Below are 23,406 nucleotides of genomic sequence, written 5' to 3'. Positions count from 1 at the left end.
ATTAAAGAATATGGCATGATAATTTTTGTAGCAGCATACTTATTTCTTTTGATATTGATTCCTTGTTGAATGTTATGTGCGTTGTTGATATGTATTGGTGAATGTTCTTTTGTTTGTCTGTTTTGTCCATCTCAGCTTTTATTTATAATTTTAGTTTTTTTGCTATGGAGATAAATGAAGATTTTCTACATGACTACCACATGGTTATTTCTGCGCTCCATAATTAAGTACTTAAGTATTCAATGATGACTGCAAAACTCCATAAATATAAGATACTGTTTAAGGACATACTTACATTTATAGGAGTTGATTAAAGAGACGCTTGGCTGTACTATAACATTGTACCTTGTTGTAATAAGAGTCAGTATTAAAAAAATCAGTTGAAAATGATAATTATACCATACAAAAAGATAAAAACAATCAACATGTTTTAAATGGATGTACGTTCTGGTAACGGTTATAGAGTTGCTACGCTTCCTAAATCGTACCTAATTGTAATAGGAATCATCATGCAAAGTTTCATTTAGCTTTTGATAATTTTCTGTATTTTCAGACTATTAAGTTGGTAATAAGGGGTATATAATGCCAGAACTTCTAAATTCCAGGAGAGACCAGTCATGAAATCTTCATCCCAGAACAAGGATAATATTATTAATAGCAAAGGTAAGCTAATGTCAGGTGCGTGATATTTTAATGAAGCCATATCATATAGAGTGGGTAGTAAGATATATAAGTTTTCCGGAATTTTAAAGTTAGGGGGAGATTTGAAATCTGCATCAAATTTTGAGGATTTTTTATAAAATAAACCGCGAAGTTAGAATGTCTGCCGCAGTGAGCCGCAGGCAACCCGTTGTTCTTCTCCGGTGATTTGGTGGCCTGAAAGTGTACATGCATTAGTGTACATGACATTTTGTGCTTCGCTTCTTATGGATGTTGTCCCCCTTGTTGTACATATAATGATTCTATACTCTTTATAGGCATCAGTATGGAGAGAAAGTCAAATTTACCAATCCCCAAGGGGAAAGAAAATAATATTCCGAGGTAATGTATTCTTCTTTTATTTAGTTCTGGAGTTAAAATTATTGAATTTGCCTTTCTTACATAGATACTTTTGATATTTTATCTTTTTATTTGGGGAGGGGGAAGGGAGATGTCCTAAGTTCCAAGAAATTAACTTACAAATCTTTTACTTCTAGAATGCTGTGTATATCCAGAAAAAAAAACCAATTGGTCCAGTGGTTAGCTAGATCTTAAGCTTAATCCGGACGGACGGACAGACAGATGTAACCGTTATACTTTGTATTTAAAGACTTGCCAGAAGTTGACGAAAAAACATGAGATAATAAATATATTTTATCATTTAGAATTGTGAATTCCAAGTCGCTTAATCGCAAGTCTACCGGAAATCTATTGGCGACTGGCAGCCTATCTGCCAACTCCAGTCCGCTGCAATCATGCTCGGTCATAATGTCCACCTCTTGTTCATCGGTCATTGGCTCTTCAGCATCGGTCATAATGTCTTCAGGTAAGTTAATTACACCTGGCATAATAATAGTCGGCATACAGAGAGTTAGCTAAATCATTTAAGCTAAATTATTTTTTTTTTAAACTTAAATCTTAAAAATGCTAAAAATACAGACTAAACTAGACTATGTACCAGATATGCCAATTTTTAAGTAAAACAATCTTAATTTAGAATCCGTGTATATTCGATTGTTAGGCTCTGAATCATCAGTAACACATTGAAGTTTTGAATTGTTGAGATATTTCTTTGACCAATGACCAAACGCAACAATCCTAGCCAGAAAATGTAAAAAAATAATTATTAATTTTAATCAAAGTGTAGCTATTAATTTGGTTGGATATAAATATTAAAGTCGCTAAGTAATTTTATTTTGTCACATTTTAGGATTTTCGAGTAAATCCTCCAAAACGGAAAAAATAAAATCTTCCACGAGCTTGTCAGCAAATTCTAGTCCCCTGCAGGAACAAATACAAACATATTACTATTATAATCGATTTAAGTTGTATTTTTATTTTGTGAAAAAATACATTAAAATGGTTTTTAAAAGTAAGAAAAACTGAATAAAATGTAGGCATAAAAAGGGACTGCTAAAAATCTTCATGATATTTGCATGCTACAAATAGCAGATTTTCACAAAGTTTTGTTTATTGTTCTATTTCTACGGAGGGAGGGGACATTGAGCTCTTTATGGCAATAGTCCCCAAAGTTTTATAGTTTTCTGATTTGTTGGCTTTGGGGACTTTTTTGAATTTTGATTGGTTTGTTAAACTATGTAAGCTGAGTGTCCAAAAGTTTTAACCACTTTAAATTGTAATCTACATAAGGGCTAATTTCGTGTATCATCACTGGGGATGTACATCAATTTCTCGGACATTGTTTTATTACTTTAGATCCTTGCATATTCTTGTATGAATAAATCTTTTATCATTGACTTATACATGCGTCCCTGTAAATAAAATGTTTGTTATTGTGCAACCAGATGCATACAACGATAGCAAATCCTATTGTCATTAAACCTGGATCCAACAATTTATCCAATATCGCAACCAGGTATGCAAATCTTAATTTGTTTGCGATATAAGTATAAAAGGGGGGGGCGAAAGTGACACTTTTTGAAACCAAAACTAAAAGTCAAAGGAACTCAACTAAAAAAAGAGTTACAGGTCTGACATTTTGCATGGCAGTTGCTTTATAGGGGTACAATATGGAACTGTGAAGAAACGGCGTCGCAACCGCCGAAAACCGCCGAGGAAAGGCAAAAAAAAATTTCGGCGGGTAACGGCGATTTTCGGCGGTTGCGCCGCCGTTTCTTCACAGTTCCATATTTTACCCCTTTAAAGCAACTGCCATGCAAAATCTCAGACCTGTAACTCTTTTTTTAGTTGAGTTCCTTTGTTGACTTTTAGTCTTGGTTTCAAAAAGTGTCACTTTCGCCTCCCCCCTTTTAAGTGTTTTTGTGATCTAAAAATTATTTCTTTTCAGTAGTAAAAACTTGCTGGTTTTTTAACGAAATCAGTATACAACTTTGTCCCTCGGTTTTGTTACATAAAACATACTTAGGAATGTTCCATCTTTTTACAATATTTGAAAGGAAAAAATACTGTATGGTTATCTGAAAGTCTTGTGATTTCAACCTCTTTTCATTCACCTCGACACTCAAGTAATTTATGCATCTTATCGCCGATATGCTAATGTAAATTAAATTTTTTTTAACCGCGTGTTAAATCTTTACCTATTAGAAAAAATATTGCAAATAGTCTCTTTCGTGGGAACGCCCCTTAAGGGGCGATTCGTCGTATTTTCAAAATGGCTTTTGATAGGTTAGGTGATTGCCCCGCAGGGTTAGAGCCCCCCGCAATGGCTATAAATAGGAGAAAAACTACTGTGTAATATGCGAAGAAACGCTTCTTAAGGGGCGTTGCCACAGAAGCGACTATACCCAAATTATTGCATTAAATTGAAATTATTCAAAGCTAAAAAGTCGACAAAAATCTTCGAATTTCCATCCTGATATCATTTAGTGGTCACAGTTTGGACGGCACCTACGTTGTGTCAAGCAGCAGTTTTGTTAGTCAGGCTGATGGAACTTACATAGTTTCTAGCACCAATAACAGGCATTCAAGGATAACTGCATGAAGGATTTTAATTTAAGGTGAAGTAGAAATTGGCGTTCAAATACTTATTATTGATTTTATTAATGATAACATCTGGAAAATTAATATTTTGTCCTAATTATTTTTAAGACACGTTTGCAGTATATCCAAAAAAAATTACCACCCCCTTCCTTACACCCCCTATAAAAAAGTAATTTAAATTGGTCCATGTACAAATCTTTTATCCCTGAATATGACGTTAGTGTGATGGATAACTGTGATCCAGGTACTCCAAACGCCAGAAGTGTCATTGTCAGCGCACAGAACAGTCCAGGTACCTAATGTTTTAAAAAGTTGGATGAATGACCCTAAACTGATTTTAATTTTTTTATTAACTATCTTGTATAATCTTTAGATCTAAATTAAACTGAATGACAGGATTTTTTTTTGATCGTTTAAATGAAACAACCGCAATAGACCGTTGTTACCCATTTATTTTAAAAAAAGCCTTTCAGAATTAATATTTTTTTATTTTAATGTTAGTTATACTTATTTCAGTTAAGCTCTTTAATACCTTTTTATAGTAAGCTCTGTGTTAAGTTTTAGCTTTCCATGAGATTTCTGAAATTTGATAAATTTTTATTTAGGTACTTTGACCCTTGCAATGAACAGTAAGGTCCACACTCCAGAAATGATGACTATGGATAAATTCTTTAGTTCTCCAGGTAATAATTCAGCAATTTTATGATTTGCATTCTGAACTCAACCAAACATTGGATGATAAAAATCGCTAAACATTAAAAAATAAATCATATGAAAACATAGTGAAGCTTTGTTTTAGTTGATATAACTTTATTAAACAGAAAACTAGGATATTTTGTCACCAAAAAATAACCAAAGTCACTGCTAAAGAGGTGCTTAAAACCACTTGCTCTCGATCGTTCCCCTTTGAGGACAAAATCAATTAACAGTAAAAAGTGAGACTATGAAAACCATTATGTCGATAAAAACACAGGACAAAATAAAAAAAAAATCGATTTTATATTTAGGAGGAACATTAACGTGTACACCAACTATGTCAACTTCTGGTTCTGTCAGCACGCCAACATATCTCAGCTCTGGAGGTCCAAGGTTGGTTTTCTTTATTCTAGTGGCAAAGCATTTCTATAAGTCTTCAGGATTAACAAACTGTGGGTCTATTATTGATCTTTGGAACACTGACTGAGACAACAATGGATAATTATTTTCTTGGATCTTACACCATGTTTTCATGTTTTCCAATAAAGTGAAACATGCTGCGGGCTAAAATAACGATTTACACATTCCACCCCTTTACTACATGCCCTCCTCTCCTACTGGATGAATGAACTGGCCAATAAACGAGTTCATTGTTAGCAACCTAAATTAACAACAAATTTTCTCTGGCATAATATCCACGAATACTATACATCCACTGTGACAATAATATTTTGTTTTAAAAGATATTCTGTTTAAAACCCTTTCAAATGATTTTCATGAAAATCCAATAAATGTTTCTTTAAATGTTTTCTTAGTTGTCTAACGCCATTTATTGATTAGGTTGAATGTACCCTGGAATACCCCCGCCACGGGGTATAAACCTTCACCTTCTGTTGGGGTACAGTACACCCTTTCACCCGCTACAAGGTGGGTTATCCCAAAATAAAAGTGGTTGGATGTCTTTCTGAAAATACCACTCACCATCAGTGTTGCGGATCCGCATTGATTGTATGCGGATCCGGATCCTCCAAATTTTGTCAGTGCGGATCCTTGACAATAAAAATTATATAAAGTAACCAAATTTTTCAAAAAATATTTATTCTTTAATCTCGAAGTCAAAAATACTTTTAATTTTCAAGTCTGAATCTAAACCTTAAAGATTGGCTCTCATCACGAGAATGTCTGATTTTCAAAATTTGTAAGTGACTATTTTATATAAATTTAGGTAGATTTTTCCATAAATTTATACCCCAGGATCCGGATCCTTGGACTCAAAATAATGTGGATCCGGATCCACAACACTGCTCACCATATAAGATCTTGAAACCTGCTGAATTGATGAGGGTTAATATTGGTACTATTTTGAAGTCTTGATTGGTTTAAATCAGTAGTGTCTAAACATTTCGACCTTTAATTTCTACAAATTAAAAATTATCAAACATATTTTATTTTATTTCAGAACTGTTTACACAACAAGTTACTCATTATCTCCACAAGAGCTTACAAATAAGTATGTTTTCTTTTCATTTTAGGAGTAAAATATTCATAAAAAAGCAAGTTTCAGTTTTTCAAAATAGTTTCATTAAAAACACACACAGCTGAATTCGATTTACTATCCAGAGAGCCATCCATTTCCCCCTCATACCTTCTTACTAAATACAAATTAAATTAGTAGGTTGGGTAAGTTTTTTTCATAGCCCCTAAGAGTTAAGTTATGTGATAACGGATTGAATTTTTGGGGCTTTCCCTCAAAGTGTTTATCAAGCAATAAACCCAATATCTAATAAAACCTGACCTAAATTAATAAAAGATAAACAACCTCCCTCCCATATTTTCAATTTATGAAAAAACGAAGGGGAAAGATTTCAGTGCCTAAGAGTTCTTATATGGAAATTGATAAATTTTCTTTTTAATTTAGGTTGATCCATTATGAGAAGGAACAACAAAATAATAGAAATCCTGCAGATACGTCTCCAAAGGTAAAATCAATTATGCTTTTTAGTAGCGAAGCTACTCTTTTATTATATTATCTCCGTTAGTGCGGAAATGTATGTTTCAAGGTACAGCTCATTTGTTAGAAGTTGTTATTTTACTCTAATCAAAGAGCATTCATTATATACCTTACTTTGTCAATAAGTCATTTTTGTTCTTAACCAAAATTTCTAAACCTTTCTCTCAAGTTTTTCAAATGTTAAAGAGGACAGAAGAACATTCACGGTTCTAAGCAAAATAATGTTTAGTTTTTTAATCTTTTCAGTCAAATGCTTTATACCTGACATCTGATAAAGTTCCAGATATTCACAACATTATTCTGGCCAAGATGAAGCATAACAGACGAAGGTAAACCTACACTTAACCTAAATACAACTAATCATAACCTGAAACCTGTGCCAATAAATGTATAAGTACAGATGTATAAACCAGACAACTACCTGGTTACACTTTAATGTGCCAATTAACGCATGTTCCTCAACTCCTAGCTTTCCTCTCTTTGTTTTTCTTGCTTGCTATATTGTTTGTCTCAATATGAGCTACAAATTCACTCTTGACCAAATTTTGTTCCCTGGCGTTGATTGTTTAAAACCAATCAACATATATTTATGCATTATTATTGCTTTTATTTAGAAATAACATAATAATATCCTATTTTATAAGGTACTAAGCTTTTTTTGTCTGTAGCGAAGGATATCGCTAACCGCTGAACCGATAATGTTCTTATTTACAGTAAAACTTCTTATAGGTCCTGGGATGGTTTTAGGCTATTTTATTTTCATGAAAAAAGTTTGGGTATGGTTAATGTTATAGGCTATTTTACTGCCCTTTCTTACCCCTTCTAAAATAGATCCCCCAGATGCTAGGGGTGCAGTTACTAGTTAAAAACATAAAGTAGTAAGGTTTTTCTTGTCTGAAGCAAAATTTCTGGGGAATTGATGGTCCAAAGTATTTGTCATTTTAGAGAAGCTTTATAAATGTCTTTTGATTATTTTGAACTATTTTAAGAGTCTAGGGACAAAGTAACTTTTAATACCTACTAAAAAAATAAATTGTATCTAGGGCTAAACAGAAACGTGCTATGATGCAGAGTCCTGTAGTAGTTCCCTCACCAAGTAAACCTGGCAAATTCATGTGCCAACATAATAACAACAATAATAGCGAGGGAGAAGACGACATTCAGGTATTCATGTTGTTGAATTTTTAAAAGCAAATCTATGGTGATTCCTGTTACAGTTAGTTACTGAATAGTAAGCATATCAACTCTATATTTACCAGAAAATTCGTACGTCCACTGAAAACGTGCTGATTTTCAACTTTTTATCAATATTTTCTTTATTGTCATCCTATTCATCTGATTTTTGGAATAATGATTCTTAGAACAACAAGGTACAATATTATATGCACTGCATCTGTATAATTAAGTCCCAATAACGTAAGTATGGTCCATAATCAGTATTATATACTTGAACAATTTTGCAAAAAATTTATCATTACAATTTTGTTCTAATAAATTATTACCAATTCTGAGTTTAGATCTTCGCCTTATGGATGTTGTCATCCTTGCAGTTAATATACTGTTAATAGCACACCTACTGTATCATTTTTTATATGAATACATCCATGAAAGTTGTATAAATGAATATTTTAGCTAACCTGTCTCAAATTTCCATCATCTGAGTTGACATATTGAAATATGTTTAGTTGTCAAACTGTTCCATATGAGCTCTTAAACGGCTTTTATTTTAGGATGACCAGGATCCTGATATTGAGCTGGAAGAGGTTTTCCAGGGAGAGGGGGAGTCTGTCAGCAGTGTTGGCAGCGTAGCCAGCTCCAGGTCAGATTTAGCGATTGATAAATCGGTTCTTATAGCGGACCACAAATATTTTCATTGAGTTACGCTTTGATTTGGGAAAAACATTCAATTATCGTCCATTGTAATATCACTTATTTTAATGTCTGACGTAGGACGCTTTATGATCCAGACTCATTAAGTCCATACTAATTCTGTATGTTTATGACAACATTTCTTACATAATTCTTTTAATCCTTTTAAAGATAAACCCAGCAAGAACTTGAAACATATTTTAGATCTACTAGCCGCTGCAACTCTCAAGATGAGCGGATAACAGACGAGGCACTGGAAACCAACTTTAGAACTCTGTTTGAGGAGGTTGACTTCTGTCATAGTGGAACTGTTTCTTCTCAGGTTTGGCTTGTAGATTCATCTTAGCTGTACCAACAAGAGAATTTGGGTATAGTCCCTTTCGTGACAACAGATCTTATTTTAGGTTAAGTTGGGTTATATGATTGCCCCGCATGGTTAGACAATTAACCCCGCAGCGTTAAAGCCCCCCAAAGGGGCTAGAAATAGGGGGAAAGATACTGTGTAAAACGACCAAACGCCCCTTAAGAGGCTTTGCCACGGAAGGGACTATTTCCGAGAATTTTATTTCCATTATGACTCAGAAACCGATTAATATCCGCTGTATTAAAACCAGTTCTAAACCATACTGAAAAAAAACATGTATCGTATCGTAATAGACAATTTTTACGAAAAATAAAATAAGAATTATATCAACACCATTTTTGTTAGTTTAATTTTACTATCCCCGGAAAGCTGTCTATAGGTAATATTATACCATAAATATGAATTCTCGGGAATTCTCTTGGTCTCTTTTTTTGGACGATGTCCTTATAGAGTACCTTTACTAATAATATCTAATTTTAGAGATTGCTGAGTAGAATCATGGAGTTAATGTGTGTAAATCCGGAGGAAAAATGGAGAATTGACGAATTTAGCAGATTAATTGACCCTAGGAAAATAGTTGACATGTAATCTAATTATAGAGTCGCCTAGCTCCCTGTATTTTAACCATAAACAAACGCACAAAAGAACATTTTGGTCAAAATTATTATTTTTATTTTTTGTTTACATTAAGGCATATCAAATGACTAGGTATACTTTATCTAAAGGGTGTGCAAAAAAAATGCGGACTTTTTTAAAATTGAAATTGCGCGGCTTGTGTTAATAGTAGAAAAATGTTATGCATATCGTTAGAACCGCTAAGAAGTTTATTTTTTAGAAATATAAGAACGATTCCTCTGCTACGTATAGTTTAGGAGCTATATGTTAAAATGTCCCAACTGACTTAAAATTTGACTTGCGAGTAAATTTTGGGACATTTTACCCCCTAGCTCCTAGATTATTTGTAGCACAGGAACCGTTCTTATATTTCCAAAAAAAACCAGTTCATAGCGGTTCTAACGGTATGCGTAATATTTTTCTACTATTAACACAAGCCGCGCAATTTGAAATTAAAAAATGTACGCATCAATTTTTGCAAAATATCTTCTCTAATTTTTAGTTATATTTTAAAATTTACTCGCAAGTCAAGTTTTACGTCAGTTGGGACATTTTAACACGTAGCTCCCAAACTATACGTAGCACAGGATCCGTTCTTATATTTCCAAAAAAAAGAGTTCATAGCGGTTCTAACGATATGCATAACATTTTTCTACTATTAACACAAGCCGCGCAATTTCAATTTTAAAAAAGTCCGCATTTTTTTTGCACACCCATTAGTTTTAAATTGATCGAGTAATTCTTTTGTGACTGAAAATATTACAGAGACCCAATAAGCTAGGGAACATTGGACTGTAAACTACCATGGTACCCAAAGTTTTATGAAAACGCTCTGATATTCGTTGCTTTAAAAACTTTGGACACTTTCATATCTGTCAATTATTAACAATACAAATAGGCACGATGATAGGTTTGTAGATGTAGAACAGTTTGTCCAAGTGGGCAAAACCTGGATTGAAAATATGTTCGAACGAGGTAATTTTTTTTTGGCGATTTCTTTGTTCCATTATTTTTTAACAAGGACAATAACGTTGCATAATATGTGTAATCTATGAGTAACTCTTAGTAAACACTTTTAGGGTGTTTTCTATTTTTAAAGAAAATGTTTATACCTGTATTTTGCAGTGATGGGGAAAGGGAGGAAAAATAAGGGAAAAGAGAAGAGTACCTAAGAAAGGGAAGTCTATTGAAGGGAAGATAAAGAAAAGTAAAATAATATTTTATTTGTAATCTCATGAACTTTTGGTACTTAATCATGACTTATTTATCATCATCGGGGATGTATTGTATATCAATTTATCAAACATTGTCTGATTGCTGGGATCTTTTGCTTTCTACGGGGGGATAGACAGACATCGTTGTACTTTTATCGTTGTCCAGTGCACAAAACAAAACAGCCTTTAGATAACAGCCAAAAATAATAAGTTAAAATACAATCAAGAATTAATCTTTCTGGGGGGAATTTTTATAGAGGTGATTTCTTTTAGGAGGTAGGTGGTACCCATTTCCAAAATGATTTAAAACCTTCCTTTCAACTAAGATAAGCTCAACTAGAAATACATATAACCATATCGGTCCAGCGATTATCGGGATCTAAAGCTACAGACAGACACGTGAACATCATGTTACTATAAGATAGGGATGGGAATCCGTCGAATTTTTGGGCCGGATTCGGATTCCAGATTCTGAAGGAATCCGTCAAAAAAAGTGACGGATTCTTATTTTTGGCGGATTCCGGATTTTAGCAGTATTTTAAAAGGCCGCCCGTCACAGCGGGATAGCTTTTTTCGTTAATTTATCACTATGTTACTTGGTTGAAGCCTTGATTTGTTTAAAGTGTTGACTTCCAGCATAACTAAAACATTTACATCACATTAGTAATTATTAAAATTTGTTATGTAGAATTTTTTTTTTGATCTTTGCCTTCAAACAGAGGGAGTTGTAAGAAAAAAGACGGTAATTTTAGCCTACCAATTTAGAATTCGGAATCCGCTATAAAAAACGGATTCCGGATTCGGATTCCAAAATTGAACGAAAATTGGGTGGATTCCGGATTCGGATTCCGGATCCGGATTCCCATCACTACTATAAGAATAAAGTAAATGATTTGTATAGAAATGAGAAATGACAAGCTGAGTATTGGGGACGACAGAACAATAACTGACAGAAAAATGTCAACATCCTGGTCTCATCATCATCAGGTTTGACACTGGGTGGGAGGAGGGAGGTGACATTCAGCTGTTTATTACAATAGTCCCTAAGGTTTTATAATAACGTTTTCTTATTCGTTGGCTTTGGGGACTTTAATAAATTTTGATTGGTTGGTATTACGTGGAGAGTCCAGACGTTTCAAACACTAATTGTAATCTACAGAAAGGGTAGTTTTGTGTATTATCATTGGGTATGTATTGTACATCAATTAATCGGTCATTGCCTTATTTAATTATGAAACCACTAATGGATATGCTCCCCTTCCCCTCTTATTTAAAAAAATGTAAAATAAGGGGGGGGGGTTGTTTGTTTAGGTTAGATAAGACTAGGGCACTGGGTAGCCCCGCAGGGTTAGTAACGCCAGAAAGGGATTATGCATAGAAAAAAAACTACAAAACTTCTTTATTTTACATTTTTTTCATGAATAATTGAAGAGTTATTATATTAGTGCTCAGCCAGCCACTTGTGGAAAAGCTCCAAAATACCTTTTTTTTAAAACTTACTAGTAAAATATTCAATTTTATAAATCCAACAATTCTTATTTTAAGGATATCTTGGAAGAAGATGACTATCTAGAGAACGATGACCCCAAATCTAACCTGAATCAGAGTATCAATGCGTCTTTCTCTGGTGGACGTAGACTGACGGATAATTTGGCTAATGCCAGCTTTGGCAGTGTGGAAGGTTATGGAGGGGATCAAGGTAAATTTTCACTACCCGCAAGTTTTAGGGGATGTCATGGGTTCGAGTACACACAAAATGATTGAATTTACTTCTAACTATGCAATTCAGACTGCTGGATTAACTTGATTTTCTCAGCTGCTATCCAAGAAAGATATCTGAATTTTCCTCGAAAGAAGTCAAATTATAAAACAAAATATGCATCTTTTATCTTCAAATATGTTAATAACATTCAAAAGGATGCATATTTTGTTTTATAATTTGACTTCTAACTCCCCCCAAAATTTTTTTTTCTTCATTTTTACCTGTCCAAAGACAACCTGGAGGCCTGCGGCACCTAAACCTGGAGGCCAAATCCAATTTTTTTAAATATATGAAAAATACACCCCAAAAGTAAACTTTTTTCTTTAATAACCTATCCTCTCACTCCTAAAGCCTATGCACCCTGTTTACGCACAAGTGTCAGATCCGACCCCCCCCCCCCCCCCCCTTGGATTCTATGTAGATTTACATATAAGATAGTAATCTGTAACTTCTTGTAAACATTCCAATGTTTCTATTCTTTAGTTCACTTTGTCTGTTCGTGTTATATAATTTATGTTTAGGTTGTTATAGTCGAGAAGTGGAGCTAGAAAATCGTTGCAGTGAGCTGAGATACCAGCTTTACAGACAACAGGAAGAATACCAGGACCTTAGGAGGACTCTGGCCTCTACAGAAGATATGGCAGGTAAACCATGTTATACCTGTGTCTTGAACAGCTACAAGGAAGGGAGGATTATATGACAATACAGACAAGGAGGGGACATTAGGCTGTTTATTACAATAAGCCCTAAAGTTTAGTCTTGAGTTTTCTCTTTGATTGGTTGGTTCATTAAGTTGAGTGTCCAAAATATATTTTTTTACTTCCTGAGTAAGTTTCTTTGCATTTAAATTATTCATTTTTTGTCAGGTCACCTCTCAAGCCAGCTAGATGCTGCGAAGGCCAGAATTTCAGGCCTAACTGCTGAACTGGACCGGTTGAGCTGCTCCAGTCACGACGCAGAGGAACATCTGGCGGCTGGCAGACAAGCTCAGCACAAGTGCCGCAGCCTTGCGCTGGAACTTGAACAGCTGAAGGAATTACATGCATTGCATATCTAACACGTTTCATTTATAAATACTTAATCATTATTTTAATGAAAAGCATCTATAGAAAGGAAAAAACACTATCAGATTTCGATTTGATAACAATTGCTGAATAATATTTACATGTTATTGCAAAGAGCTTTTTCCTCTCTAATGATTGATAATGACTCAGGTACACTCAGTACAGTTACCGTAGGAGTTGCATAGGGGAAAATAAGTAATTCGGGAATTCAGTGCTCGATTGGCACTTACAGGGAAAATCCATTTTAAGTTCGTAAAAAAGATATTCCTAAATGTTATCAATGCATGTACTAAAAAAAGGATGCTCTGAGCTACAAAGACTCTATATTACGTGACAGAGATGAACAGCTTAATAAACTTAAACAAGAAGTTGATTCATCAACTGACAAAGAGCAGTTGGCAGCTGTTCAGCTGCTTCACAGAGAAGCTGAGCTTGCAGCAGTTACAGAACAGCTTCAGAAAGAAATGTCGAGGGACATAAATGATTTTTTTGTAGCCTCATTTAAAAAAAAAAATTTGCAGCAATATAAAAAAGTTAAAAATTTATTTTGTTACTATAGATGTATAATCAAATCAAGTACTTTTATGAATTTATACACTTAGCCCTTGTCAGGTTAGATAATAGATAACTGAAAAAGCTGTATTACTGTAAAAGAATGACTTTTAGGATTGTATTGAAAAATCATTTATATCACTAAAATAGGAGGGAAGAAATAGGACAGGCCCTTGCAGCCATGGAGATGGATAAATTAAAATCTGAAGACGAGGTCTCGAAACTGCAACAACAAATAGTCAATAAAGATTTAGAATTAAAGGTGATCATTAGATTTTCCTTTTTGCATATTCAAGACTTTAAAAAATGACTGGCAGTTAACAGACAGACAAAAAATTATAGGACTAACGGCTATACCTGGCCCATGGGGTATTTGAGAGAAGGGAGGAACTTCAACTTTAATTTAGCTTTTTAAAAAATTAAGGTGTTTTTTCCATTGGCGATTTGGGGAGGGTCGAGGTATCCTCCCCTTAAATGTTAGCGAGATCATTTGCTTCAGACAGACATGTCATATAAGGATGATTGATTTCAGGATATCCGTAACCTGTCCCAAGGGCTGGCAGTGCTGGGTAACCAGAGTGTCCACATTCATGGATCTAACGTTCTGGATGTCAGCGTTGACGACAAGGTTAACAGATGCTTTATTATTAGTATTTAAAACGTGGATAATGAAGGAGGTATTTTCCCTCAAAATGCCTTGTTGAGCACAAACTACAACCCTGTTTAAAATTAATTATAAATGATTTTCGTTTGTTTGTTTATTACTTTACGTTGGGTTATGTTGGGTAGTTCCTTAGCTGGGCTCGGCTTGTATAAGCTCTGCAGTGGTTGGCAATATGAAAAAATACTCCACCCCTCTTATTCAGAAATAAGGGTTCTAGTGCTTAACTGACATATTGAAGGAAAGCACCAAGAAAGAATTAAGTTTCAATAATATCATTTATTTAAATATTATACTTTAATCAACAATAATTATAGTTATGATACAGAAGAATACTTTTTAAATTTTCACACTGTTTTAAAGGTCTTTTTTTAAAACCTTTCTAATCTACTTAAAAGAAACACAGAAATATTATATATTTCATTCAATATTAATTGATATTTTTTTATATTCTAAGGTTTTCGATGACATGAGTGGTAGTCAAAGTCCTACCCCAAGAAAGGGAGGTGTGCTGGCTGGATTGGCGGTCAGCCCTCACCCACAACGATTCCACGAGCAGGGGGGACCTAGTGCAAGCTCAACACCCTGCAGGGAGAAAAGGGGAAGTATAGTAGATGAACTAAAGGTTTGTAATTTTTATATCATAATGATCCTAGAACAAAAAAACATGGAAGGACAAACGGACAGTGAGCTATAAAGCAGGATTTGGGGTTGCCATAAAGGATCAAAGAGAATCACGATGTCTTGAAGTATTTATGTCTTGTGAAGAATGAATGGAATACAGACGGACAAAACAATGTATGGGCTGGATGCGCACAGGTTATAGAAATCTGTATTAAAAATTTCAGCTGGTTATCTTGATTGGTAGCCGAAAAAATTACATTTCAAGTGATAAGTAGACTGTTAACATTAATACTTCTTGATGCACATTATTTAGCAAAAGTGCAAACACCGTTGCGTCCCTCATTATACTTACGTCATTAATATGATTTATTTAGGAGGCTGTTGGCTCTGCTCCGGACCAGTTCCCATCTCCCCTGTGTGGCAAAGGAGCTGGCACACTTGCTAGTAAACTTCAGGTAGATTATTTTTTGCATAACCAAAATATTCCATTTTGCTAGAAATAATAAAACCTAATATTCTACTGTGACTTATGGAGCATATATTAGCACAATATGGTGTTAATTAATATCTTGATATAGTCTATCTTTATATAGTCTATCTTTAGCCAAATCTCCCTAACCACTGAACTGATATTACAGTTAGGCTTCTTATTGGTGCATTAAGATTTTTAATTAGTACCAAGGAGATATCGCTACTATAAAAACATCCACCCTCACAAAAAAAATACTTCTTTTAAAAACCCAAATTAATGCCCTTAGCGGCATCTAGCATCTAGTCCTGACAATCAAGTTATTTTTCTAGCGGGAGATATTGAAATGGGAGAACGCAATGAGGCGTGCAGTCATCGAGGAAGCTCCCAGTGCCTGTTCTGGCAAACTTGTCACCACACTGAATAAGACCATGCAGAATGTTAGGAAAGATGTTATTACCAAGGTAGGATAAATTTGGAATAAATGATCAAATGAATATTAAAAAACGTGAAGGAGATGTAAATGTGAGTGAAGTATGATGTTTTTTAATCAGATAAAATTTTGAAACCATTTTTGTTTTTAGATAATAATTGAGCCTTTTGCGTATACCTAGCATTTAGATTTTTCCCTTTTTTCCTTTACCAGTATACTAGCCATTAAATGCTATTTTATCTTCCTTTAAAACCAGTTGGGGTTTATTAACATAACCTTGAACATTTTTAGGTGGAAACCTTTGAGGAAGAGGTTTGGGAGAGAGAAGAAGAGATGAAGAGAAAACTGTTGGATCTTAGAGCAGAGCTAGATGCCGCGAATCAACAAATCAACCAGCAATCAATCAATAAAGAATTGTAAGTAATTGTGCCATTTTAATTACCTAAATAAGTTTTTGGAAATATTTTAAAAGTAATTGAAAGTTTTACTTAAGTCACATATCTATGTAGAAGTTCAGATTTTTTTCTCTCAAAATTTTTCTTTAGTCACTGATTTTCATCTAACAAATCTAGCCTAAATAAGATAAAAAAATTAATTTTTCATAAAATATTGTTGATTTAGAGAGTATGAAGAAGAAAAGGAGTTGGAACTTGTTGAATCAAGACTCACAGAGATGGCGCAACTTTTAAATACAGCTAACAAAGCTCTATTAGCTTCCACCAATCAGGTAAGAGAATATCGCAAGTATAGAAATATCAGTGATTTCCCTGTAAGTGCATAGCAACAATAATATCCCCCGCCCCCTAATTTTGTTAAAATAAGGGAGGAGGAGATATTTTTTTTCTTTGTGCATAATCCCTTTACCTTCACCCAATCCAACTAACATAACAAAAGACACGAAAGACTATACCCCTTTCTTTCATTTTATTTCTAAAGAAACCATGAAACATCTAAGACTATTTTTTAATATAAATTCACTTGTTTTTAATTTGGCAAGGCTGATCATGAGGGTGGAGGTGGTACTAAGACACCTGTGAGCAATGAGGTGAGCTACGACGAGGACCTGTTGACCCACTGGAACCTGGATCTGGACGGGCTGGAGCTTGTGGAGTGGAATAACAACCTCAGTAGGAAGCTTATGCAGTATACTAAGCATATTAGGTAATAAAACTTTTCTAGTCTAAGATTGTAAAGATTTGAAGTTTTTAAATATTTTGTATTTTCTACATGATATAGTTACATCCTGTAGTTATCTACAAAACCCGCAAATTATAAATCTTGTTTAAGTTAATAATAGCCAATCATTTCTTACTTCTTGACATTGAATAAAACTGTTAATATAATTTTAGAGAAGAAAAGAGGGCTGGTACACCAAGCAGCAAGCTCTGGCTGTCTTTATTACACTCCAAGCTGGATGAGCTACATACTGAAACTGAAAAATCAAGGTATTATACAAATGGCTAATCTTAATATTAAAGCAGTATGATATAATAATAGGTATGTCGCTGCTTAACCAAAAATTATATTTCTAAAACCAGGAATAGATCAAATTAAGAAACCATTTTTGAATCATTTTAGTTTTCCAAAACAAAGATTAATTTGATAATTCATTTTTAAAAAATTGTTCCGCCAGTCAAAAGGAAACTTACCTGTAGTTTTTGTTGATCTATTAATAATAAATTTAATATCCCCCTTTTTTAAAAATATAAAATATCTAATTTTCTTGTTATTTAGAGAACTGTTGTTATTTGCTGGAGAAAGTATCCGGGAGGATGTCTCCCACCACCTACCCCAATCATCCCTCGCCGACAAAGTACGTCCTACCATCACCCTGAACGGAGAAGCTCTAGGGGTCAGACGATCCCTTCAGATTACCGAGGTTGAGTCTAGGGGTGTTCAAACTTGTTTGCCTGATGTTAGGAGTGTCCAAACTGAAATGGGTGAACTGAATGCCCCCACCTTCCCCAAGACTCAATCTTGTCAGACTAGTTTAATAGAAGATAAACCAGGAAAGCATGATTATTGGTTGCAGTATTAAATACGAATTTTATTTTTAATATTCACATACCACAAATCAGGGATATAAAGGGATAAGACAATAGCCGTTTAATTGATTTACATCCCCAATGATGACACTCAAAAGTACTCTTTCTGTAGATTAGTGTTTGAAACGTTCGGACACTTTACCTAATGAATTAAACAACGAATAAGAAAACGTTATTATAAAACTTTGGGGACTAGTGCAATAAACATTGTTTCCTCCCTTCCTAGAAAAAAATAGCATTAGTATTGACGCATGTTTCATTGGAGGATTTTTTTACAATTTTGACAATGTAAAAAAATTTAATATTTTTTTCTTTTTTAAAAGCGAAGCTTTTCTATAATTAGGGTCGGTTCGTCCGTCCGTCCGTCCGTACGTCCGTCCGTCCGTCCGAGATAGATAGCTTTTATTCGTTAATTTAGGCATGTTAGAATTGTCCTATCGATTTCAAACTTTGCATGATGATTCCTGTAGTAGTTAGGTACGATTTAGAAAGCGTAGCAACTCTATAATCATTACCAGAATGTCCGTACGTCCATTTTAAACATGTTGATTTTTCTACTTTTTTAAAAGCAAATTTTTATGTGAACTAATTATCCGTTTGATCTGATTTTAGGTATATTGATTTCTGTGACAACAAAGAACAATATTATAAGCGAAGCAACTCTATAATCAAGTCCTAAAAATGTAAGTATGTCCATAAACATTATCCTGTATCAAGCAGTTTTTCAACAAATTTACATACAATTTTGCGTCGACTCTTATACTTTTATATTCTGATTATTCAGTTCAGACACTATACAGGTGTTAATGTCCGTTTGTCCTACCGTTTCAGTGCTTCGCTTTTATGGATGTTGCCATCCTTGTTTATTCAAAGATTTAAAACTTAAAATCTTAAAACATTGAAAACCCAACTTTCAACTTTGTGAAAAAAATGTGATTGCCTCACTACGATAATAAAACAGTATAATAAAATAATGCCAAACCCGAGGGTAAAATAAACCTCAATAACCATGCTTTTTAAATCTTTAGAAGCTAAAACTAAAACCGATGATAATGAAGACATCAAACCTGACCATGCCATCGTGACCCGTGGCGGTAGCGGCGGTGGCGGAGTTTTTACATGGTTGCGGAACCTGGTGGGTGTCACGCTACTAGTTGTCCTTATATTCACGGCGTGCGGCGGGCTGGAGTTTGATGGACGCATCTACTATCCAATTACGTACAGGCCACTCAGGTGCGTCTAGAGACCTCTGGCTGTACATCTGCGGACAGGATCAAATATTCACAAATTATTAAGCATTAAAATGTTTTACTGAATCGAAAAGAAGAATGGATATATTATTACTTGGATCTTACATCAGATTTTCATGTTCACTAATAAAGTACACACACATGCATCGGGCTAAACTAACGATTTCTCCTTTCCCATTTTCCCCTCTCCTCTTACTAAATGAACGCACTGACCAATAAACGAGTTTCATGTTAGCAAGCTAAATTGACGATATCTTTTCATTTTCATAATATCCACATATATTCTACATCCATAAATCAAGATGTTATTTTTTTTTAGAACATTTGTTTCTGTCCTAACTGTACTAGCCAATCACCGACTACTACACTAGACTCTTAATCTTATGATAGTTTTCATAGTCCCATAAAGAGTATTCATCAAGTTTTTATATCTCTATTGAATTCTCTTTGTGGAACTTCCTTATGAATAAGAATTGGTTGAATATTCTAATATTAAAAGAAAATGTTTTGTATAGGTTTTCTTTATTTCTTCTTATTACCTATATTACTAGCGGCTACGCCCCTTGAGGCCTCAAGTGGCACTTTAAATGTTTTGTTTGTTTTTTTCGTGTCTATGTTGTGATTTTTTTGTGATTTCTCTTAGGGGGGGGTGGTGGTATCCTCCCTCAAAATAGTTATAAACCTTCCCGGGACCTATGCGAAGCTACCCTGTAAAGGAGAACCCTATCGGTTCAGCGGTTAGCGATATCCTTCGGTACATACAAACAAACAAATAACCTGTTACTTTAATAAGGATATAATTCAAGACTCTTCAGACAATTTTTTTGAAAATATGTGCTATTAAAAAACAATAACACTCAATACCGTTGTAATTATATGCTTAAGCACAGTAAATATTTTTGTGGTTGCACAATGCCTAAAATTAACTAATATTTTAATTTAGGTTTCTAGATTGGGTTCCCACTCCAAGAGTCAGTCTTCAATACGTCAGACATCCGCTGGTAAGTTTTACCTGTCCAGGTGGGCAGCTTCTCTATAACTTAATAAGTCAGTAAGTCTAATTTCTTAGAGTTTAGTCTACATAACGTCAGACATTCTTTTGTATGCATTACTTTTTAGAAGTAGAACCAGATATCTTAATAGATAAAACAGTAAGTGATAAATTACGATAAACAAGATTACCCTTTCTGTAAAATGAAGTATTGGAAAAGTTTTAACAATTTCAAATTTTAAAGTTTGCAGGGGACATGAGGGACACATTACACTAGTCCCCAAAGTTTTTTAATTACGTTTTCTTATTCTTGATTGGTTGGTTCATTAAGTTGAGTGTTCAACTGTTTTTGTAATACACAGAATGGGTAATTTTGTGTGTCATGATTGGTAATGAATATCTATAATTGTCTTATTCCTTTAGATCCTTGGTATTATATCTTTCCTTTAAGTTTGAATTGAAAAGAAGTTTGGAAAAAAACAAAAAGAATCCTCCTGTTATCTTGTCTTTGTTGTACAACTCTACACAAACTTATCAAACGTGATAAGGAAACTTGGTTTTAAAAAACCTAAATATAAAGATTAAGAGAATATGCCAATACAATTTAAGTTTTTAGCAGTTTGTTTGGTTGCATATTCCAATTAATTGAAGAAAAGACTATTGTGTTTTTAACTTTCTACCAGTCAATAATTTTAATTATTATCACTTTTTATCAATTTTAATTTCGAATACGGTTTAGTTTTGCTGCCCTCTTAAAAATTTTTTTCTCGCATTCATTCGAATCCGATTAATATCCAGTGGGTTAGAACCGGTTCTCATCCATACAAAGAAATTATGTCTAGCATCGTATTATATCCAGTTTTCTACGAATATAAAAATGTACAATCATAAGATTAAAACCAGTATTTTAGCCCGTGCCTTCGGGATCACGGGCTAAAAAACCTGTTTGTCATATTTAAATTCAGTTAAATAAATTGATATTTATTTTTGTTTTCAGATATGGTAAGAGCGGGACAACTTAATTCCTATCTATCATTAAATGATTTAAACGCTACGGAACCTAACGCTAATTACAACAGTCATTACAAAAGCCTACCAAACCTGTCATCTGACGCGAGCATGACTAGTGCAGATTCAACTCCATTAATGCAGCATCCCCTTTGTCAGACTAATAGTTATTATAGTGATAGCACTACTGATGACAATCATGATTCCAACACCATTGAAAACTTTTCTACTGAATATAGTGATGATACTTCTGAACAACAAGAGTTTTCAGGTGAGCTTGAGTTTGCTGCTGCCTATACAATGGAGCTTAGTCAACAACAGTCAAACTCTAGTTTGATCCAAACCTCAGAAAAGAGCTCACATTCATATGAATCTAGCGAATATGACTCTAGATCTAATGATTCTCTTTGCTCTAGTGAAAATAGTGATTCAAATATTTCACAAAATAATACTAAAAGTTCAACAAAATCTAACGTGTCAGCTGATAATAATTTTAATAATTTGGCCGCTAAAAAGCCGCCACCTGGAAGCCATCTTCATATGCTGGCGGCCGCTGCCAGCCCGTCGCCAGCAACTGTGCAGCGCAGGTACAGGATCCAGTCATGTGACATCATGGAAACTGGTTCATGGATTATTTGTGACAATTTGTTTTAACTTTTAGTAAATTTTTTAGTCAAATCTTTCGGTGAATTTAGTCTTATTATAATTGTAATTATTATATTATATTATTGTGCTAAAATTTCGTAAAGGTGTGAGATTTAAGGCTTAAAAACAGTAATAGAATGATAATGTTAACTTAAAAAGTCTTTAGTTCTTTTCAATAAGGAATACACATATTTAGTGAATATTATCGTTCTACTGTTTTTCAGCCTTAAAATTCACACCTTTACGGAATTTTAGCACAACCTACCTCCCCCATTTTCATAATCTTTGCCTAACCAAACAGTTTTTAAAGTATTATTATAGCAATATTATGACTTATGTTTTATTTTAGTAGGTATTGTGGATATTTCCTGTAAGCTGTGACACAATATAATTTGATTTTTATTGATGCTAAAAATAGATTTTTAAAAAGTTCTTTTATTTGTTTTTTCATAATTGCAGAATTTACAACTATTTATCCCTTTTTTTTTGTCTTGTACCATTAAGATCCCAGTCTAAATGGTATTTTAATCAAATTAATATTGCTACACTTTTTAGGAAATATCTAACCCTTTTGTTTATTAGTTGACATGTAAAAAAAAAGACTTAATTAATTACGCTTAAATTAGAATAACTGTGCCATTTATGATATCATTATTTTATTAAAATTGACGCTTATGTTATAACTTAAATTTTTTAATGAAAATATATATCTATAAAATAGTTATGTTTGTTAATTTCAGTTTTGTTAGCCCCGATATATGATTTTTCAGTTGTATTCTAATCCAGTGGATATTAATCGGTTTCGGAGCCATACTGATTAAATATTTAACCATATGCAATTAAGGTAGTGTGTTACTGTTCATATATCTGTCTGTTACTCGGGATCTCTTAAATGACTTGGCATAATAAACCCTCCATTAAACGTAACTTCGTATTTGTTTTCAGATAAAAATATTTGGTTAATGTACATCTAATATATATAGAAAGTCCCAAAGCCAAAAGTAGACTATCCACGAAAGAGAGCAATTGATTATAAGCACCTTCCAGCATTGATCCATAATATTTTTTTAGTGAATATACAAGGTTTATGTTTAATATTTGGTTTATCGACTCAAGAGTTAGGTTTCACCATGGTTTTATATGATAAAAACTAAGCATTTTGGTGCAATATCATCAAATGCTTTGATGAGTTCAAACTGTTGTTTAGAAGCTTAATGCAAAAGTATGTTATTTTGATTAAAAATGTATATTTAAAAAAAGGGTTAGTAACTTGTAATATTGTAAAGAATTTAATTAATGTACTTTTGCATTTGATGCTTTTCTGCCGTGTTATTTTATTTTGTCTTTTAGAACTCAACAAAGCGTTTGATAATATTGCTTCAAAATATGCTTTACATTTCAAAGTTTATTTCATGTGGAACAATGGTGAAACCTAACTTTTTAGTCCATAAACCAAATATTAAACATAAACCT

General features: G+C 33.7%; 2 protein-coding genes across 2 annotated transcripts; both read left to right on the top strand.

Annotated features, from left to right (window-relative positions):
• Positions 1–519: 519 nt before the first annotated feature.
• LOC145323093 (uncharacterized) lies at positions 520–2,085 on the top strand. The gene is made up of 4 exons (XM_080165475.1): positions 520–663; positions 978–1,041; positions 1,365–1,525; positions 1,910–2,085. The coding sequence occupies exons 1-4, from the start codon at positions 618–620 to the stop codon at positions 2,083–2,085; spliced, it is 447 nt and encodes a 148-aa protein (XP_080021601.1). The 5' UTR covers positions 520–617.
• Positions 2,086–2,421: 336 nt separating this feature from the next.
• Positions 2,422–22,653, top strand: LOC145322577 (uncharacterized). Its single transcript, XM_080164699.1, has 34 exons — positions 2,422–2,575; positions 3,547–3,639; positions 3,882–3,956; positions 4,270–4,343; positions 4,668–4,749; positions 5,197–5,283; positions 5,816–5,866; positions 6,275–6,335; positions 6,614–6,696; positions 7,411–7,531; positions 8,098–8,186; positions 8,441–8,558; positions 9,081–9,170; positions 10,115–10,190; positions 11,331–11,416; positions 11,975–12,128; positions 12,713–12,835; positions 13,058–13,226; positions 13,557–13,728; positions 13,959–14,069; positions 14,340–14,435; positions 14,926–15,093; positions 15,467–15,547; positions 15,894–16,025; positions 16,286–16,410; positions 16,616–16,721; positions 16,992–17,155; positions 17,344–17,439; positions 17,729–18,003; positions 19,068–19,174; positions 20,233–20,290; positions 21,278–22,037; positions 22,189–22,303; positions 22,489–22,653. The coding sequence occupies exons 1-32, from the start codon at positions 2,505–2,507 to the stop codon at positions 21,940–21,942; spliced, it is 4,059 nt and encodes a 1,352-aa protein (XP_080020825.1). The 5' UTR covers positions 2,422–2,504; the 3' UTR covers positions 21,943–22,037; positions 22,189–22,303; positions 22,489–22,653.
• The last annotated feature ends 753 nt before the right edge of the window (positions 22,654–23,406 follow it).

This window comes from Acartia tonsa, chromosome 6, assembly GCF_053477335.1.
Source record: "Acartia tonsa isolate MP-2025a chromosome 6, ASM5347733v1, whole genome shotgun sequence".
NCBI lineage: Eukaryota > Metazoa > Arthropoda > Copepoda > Calanoida > Acartiidae > Acartia > Acartia tonsa.
This window is presented reverse-complemented; position numbering and strand designations above follow the sequence as displayed.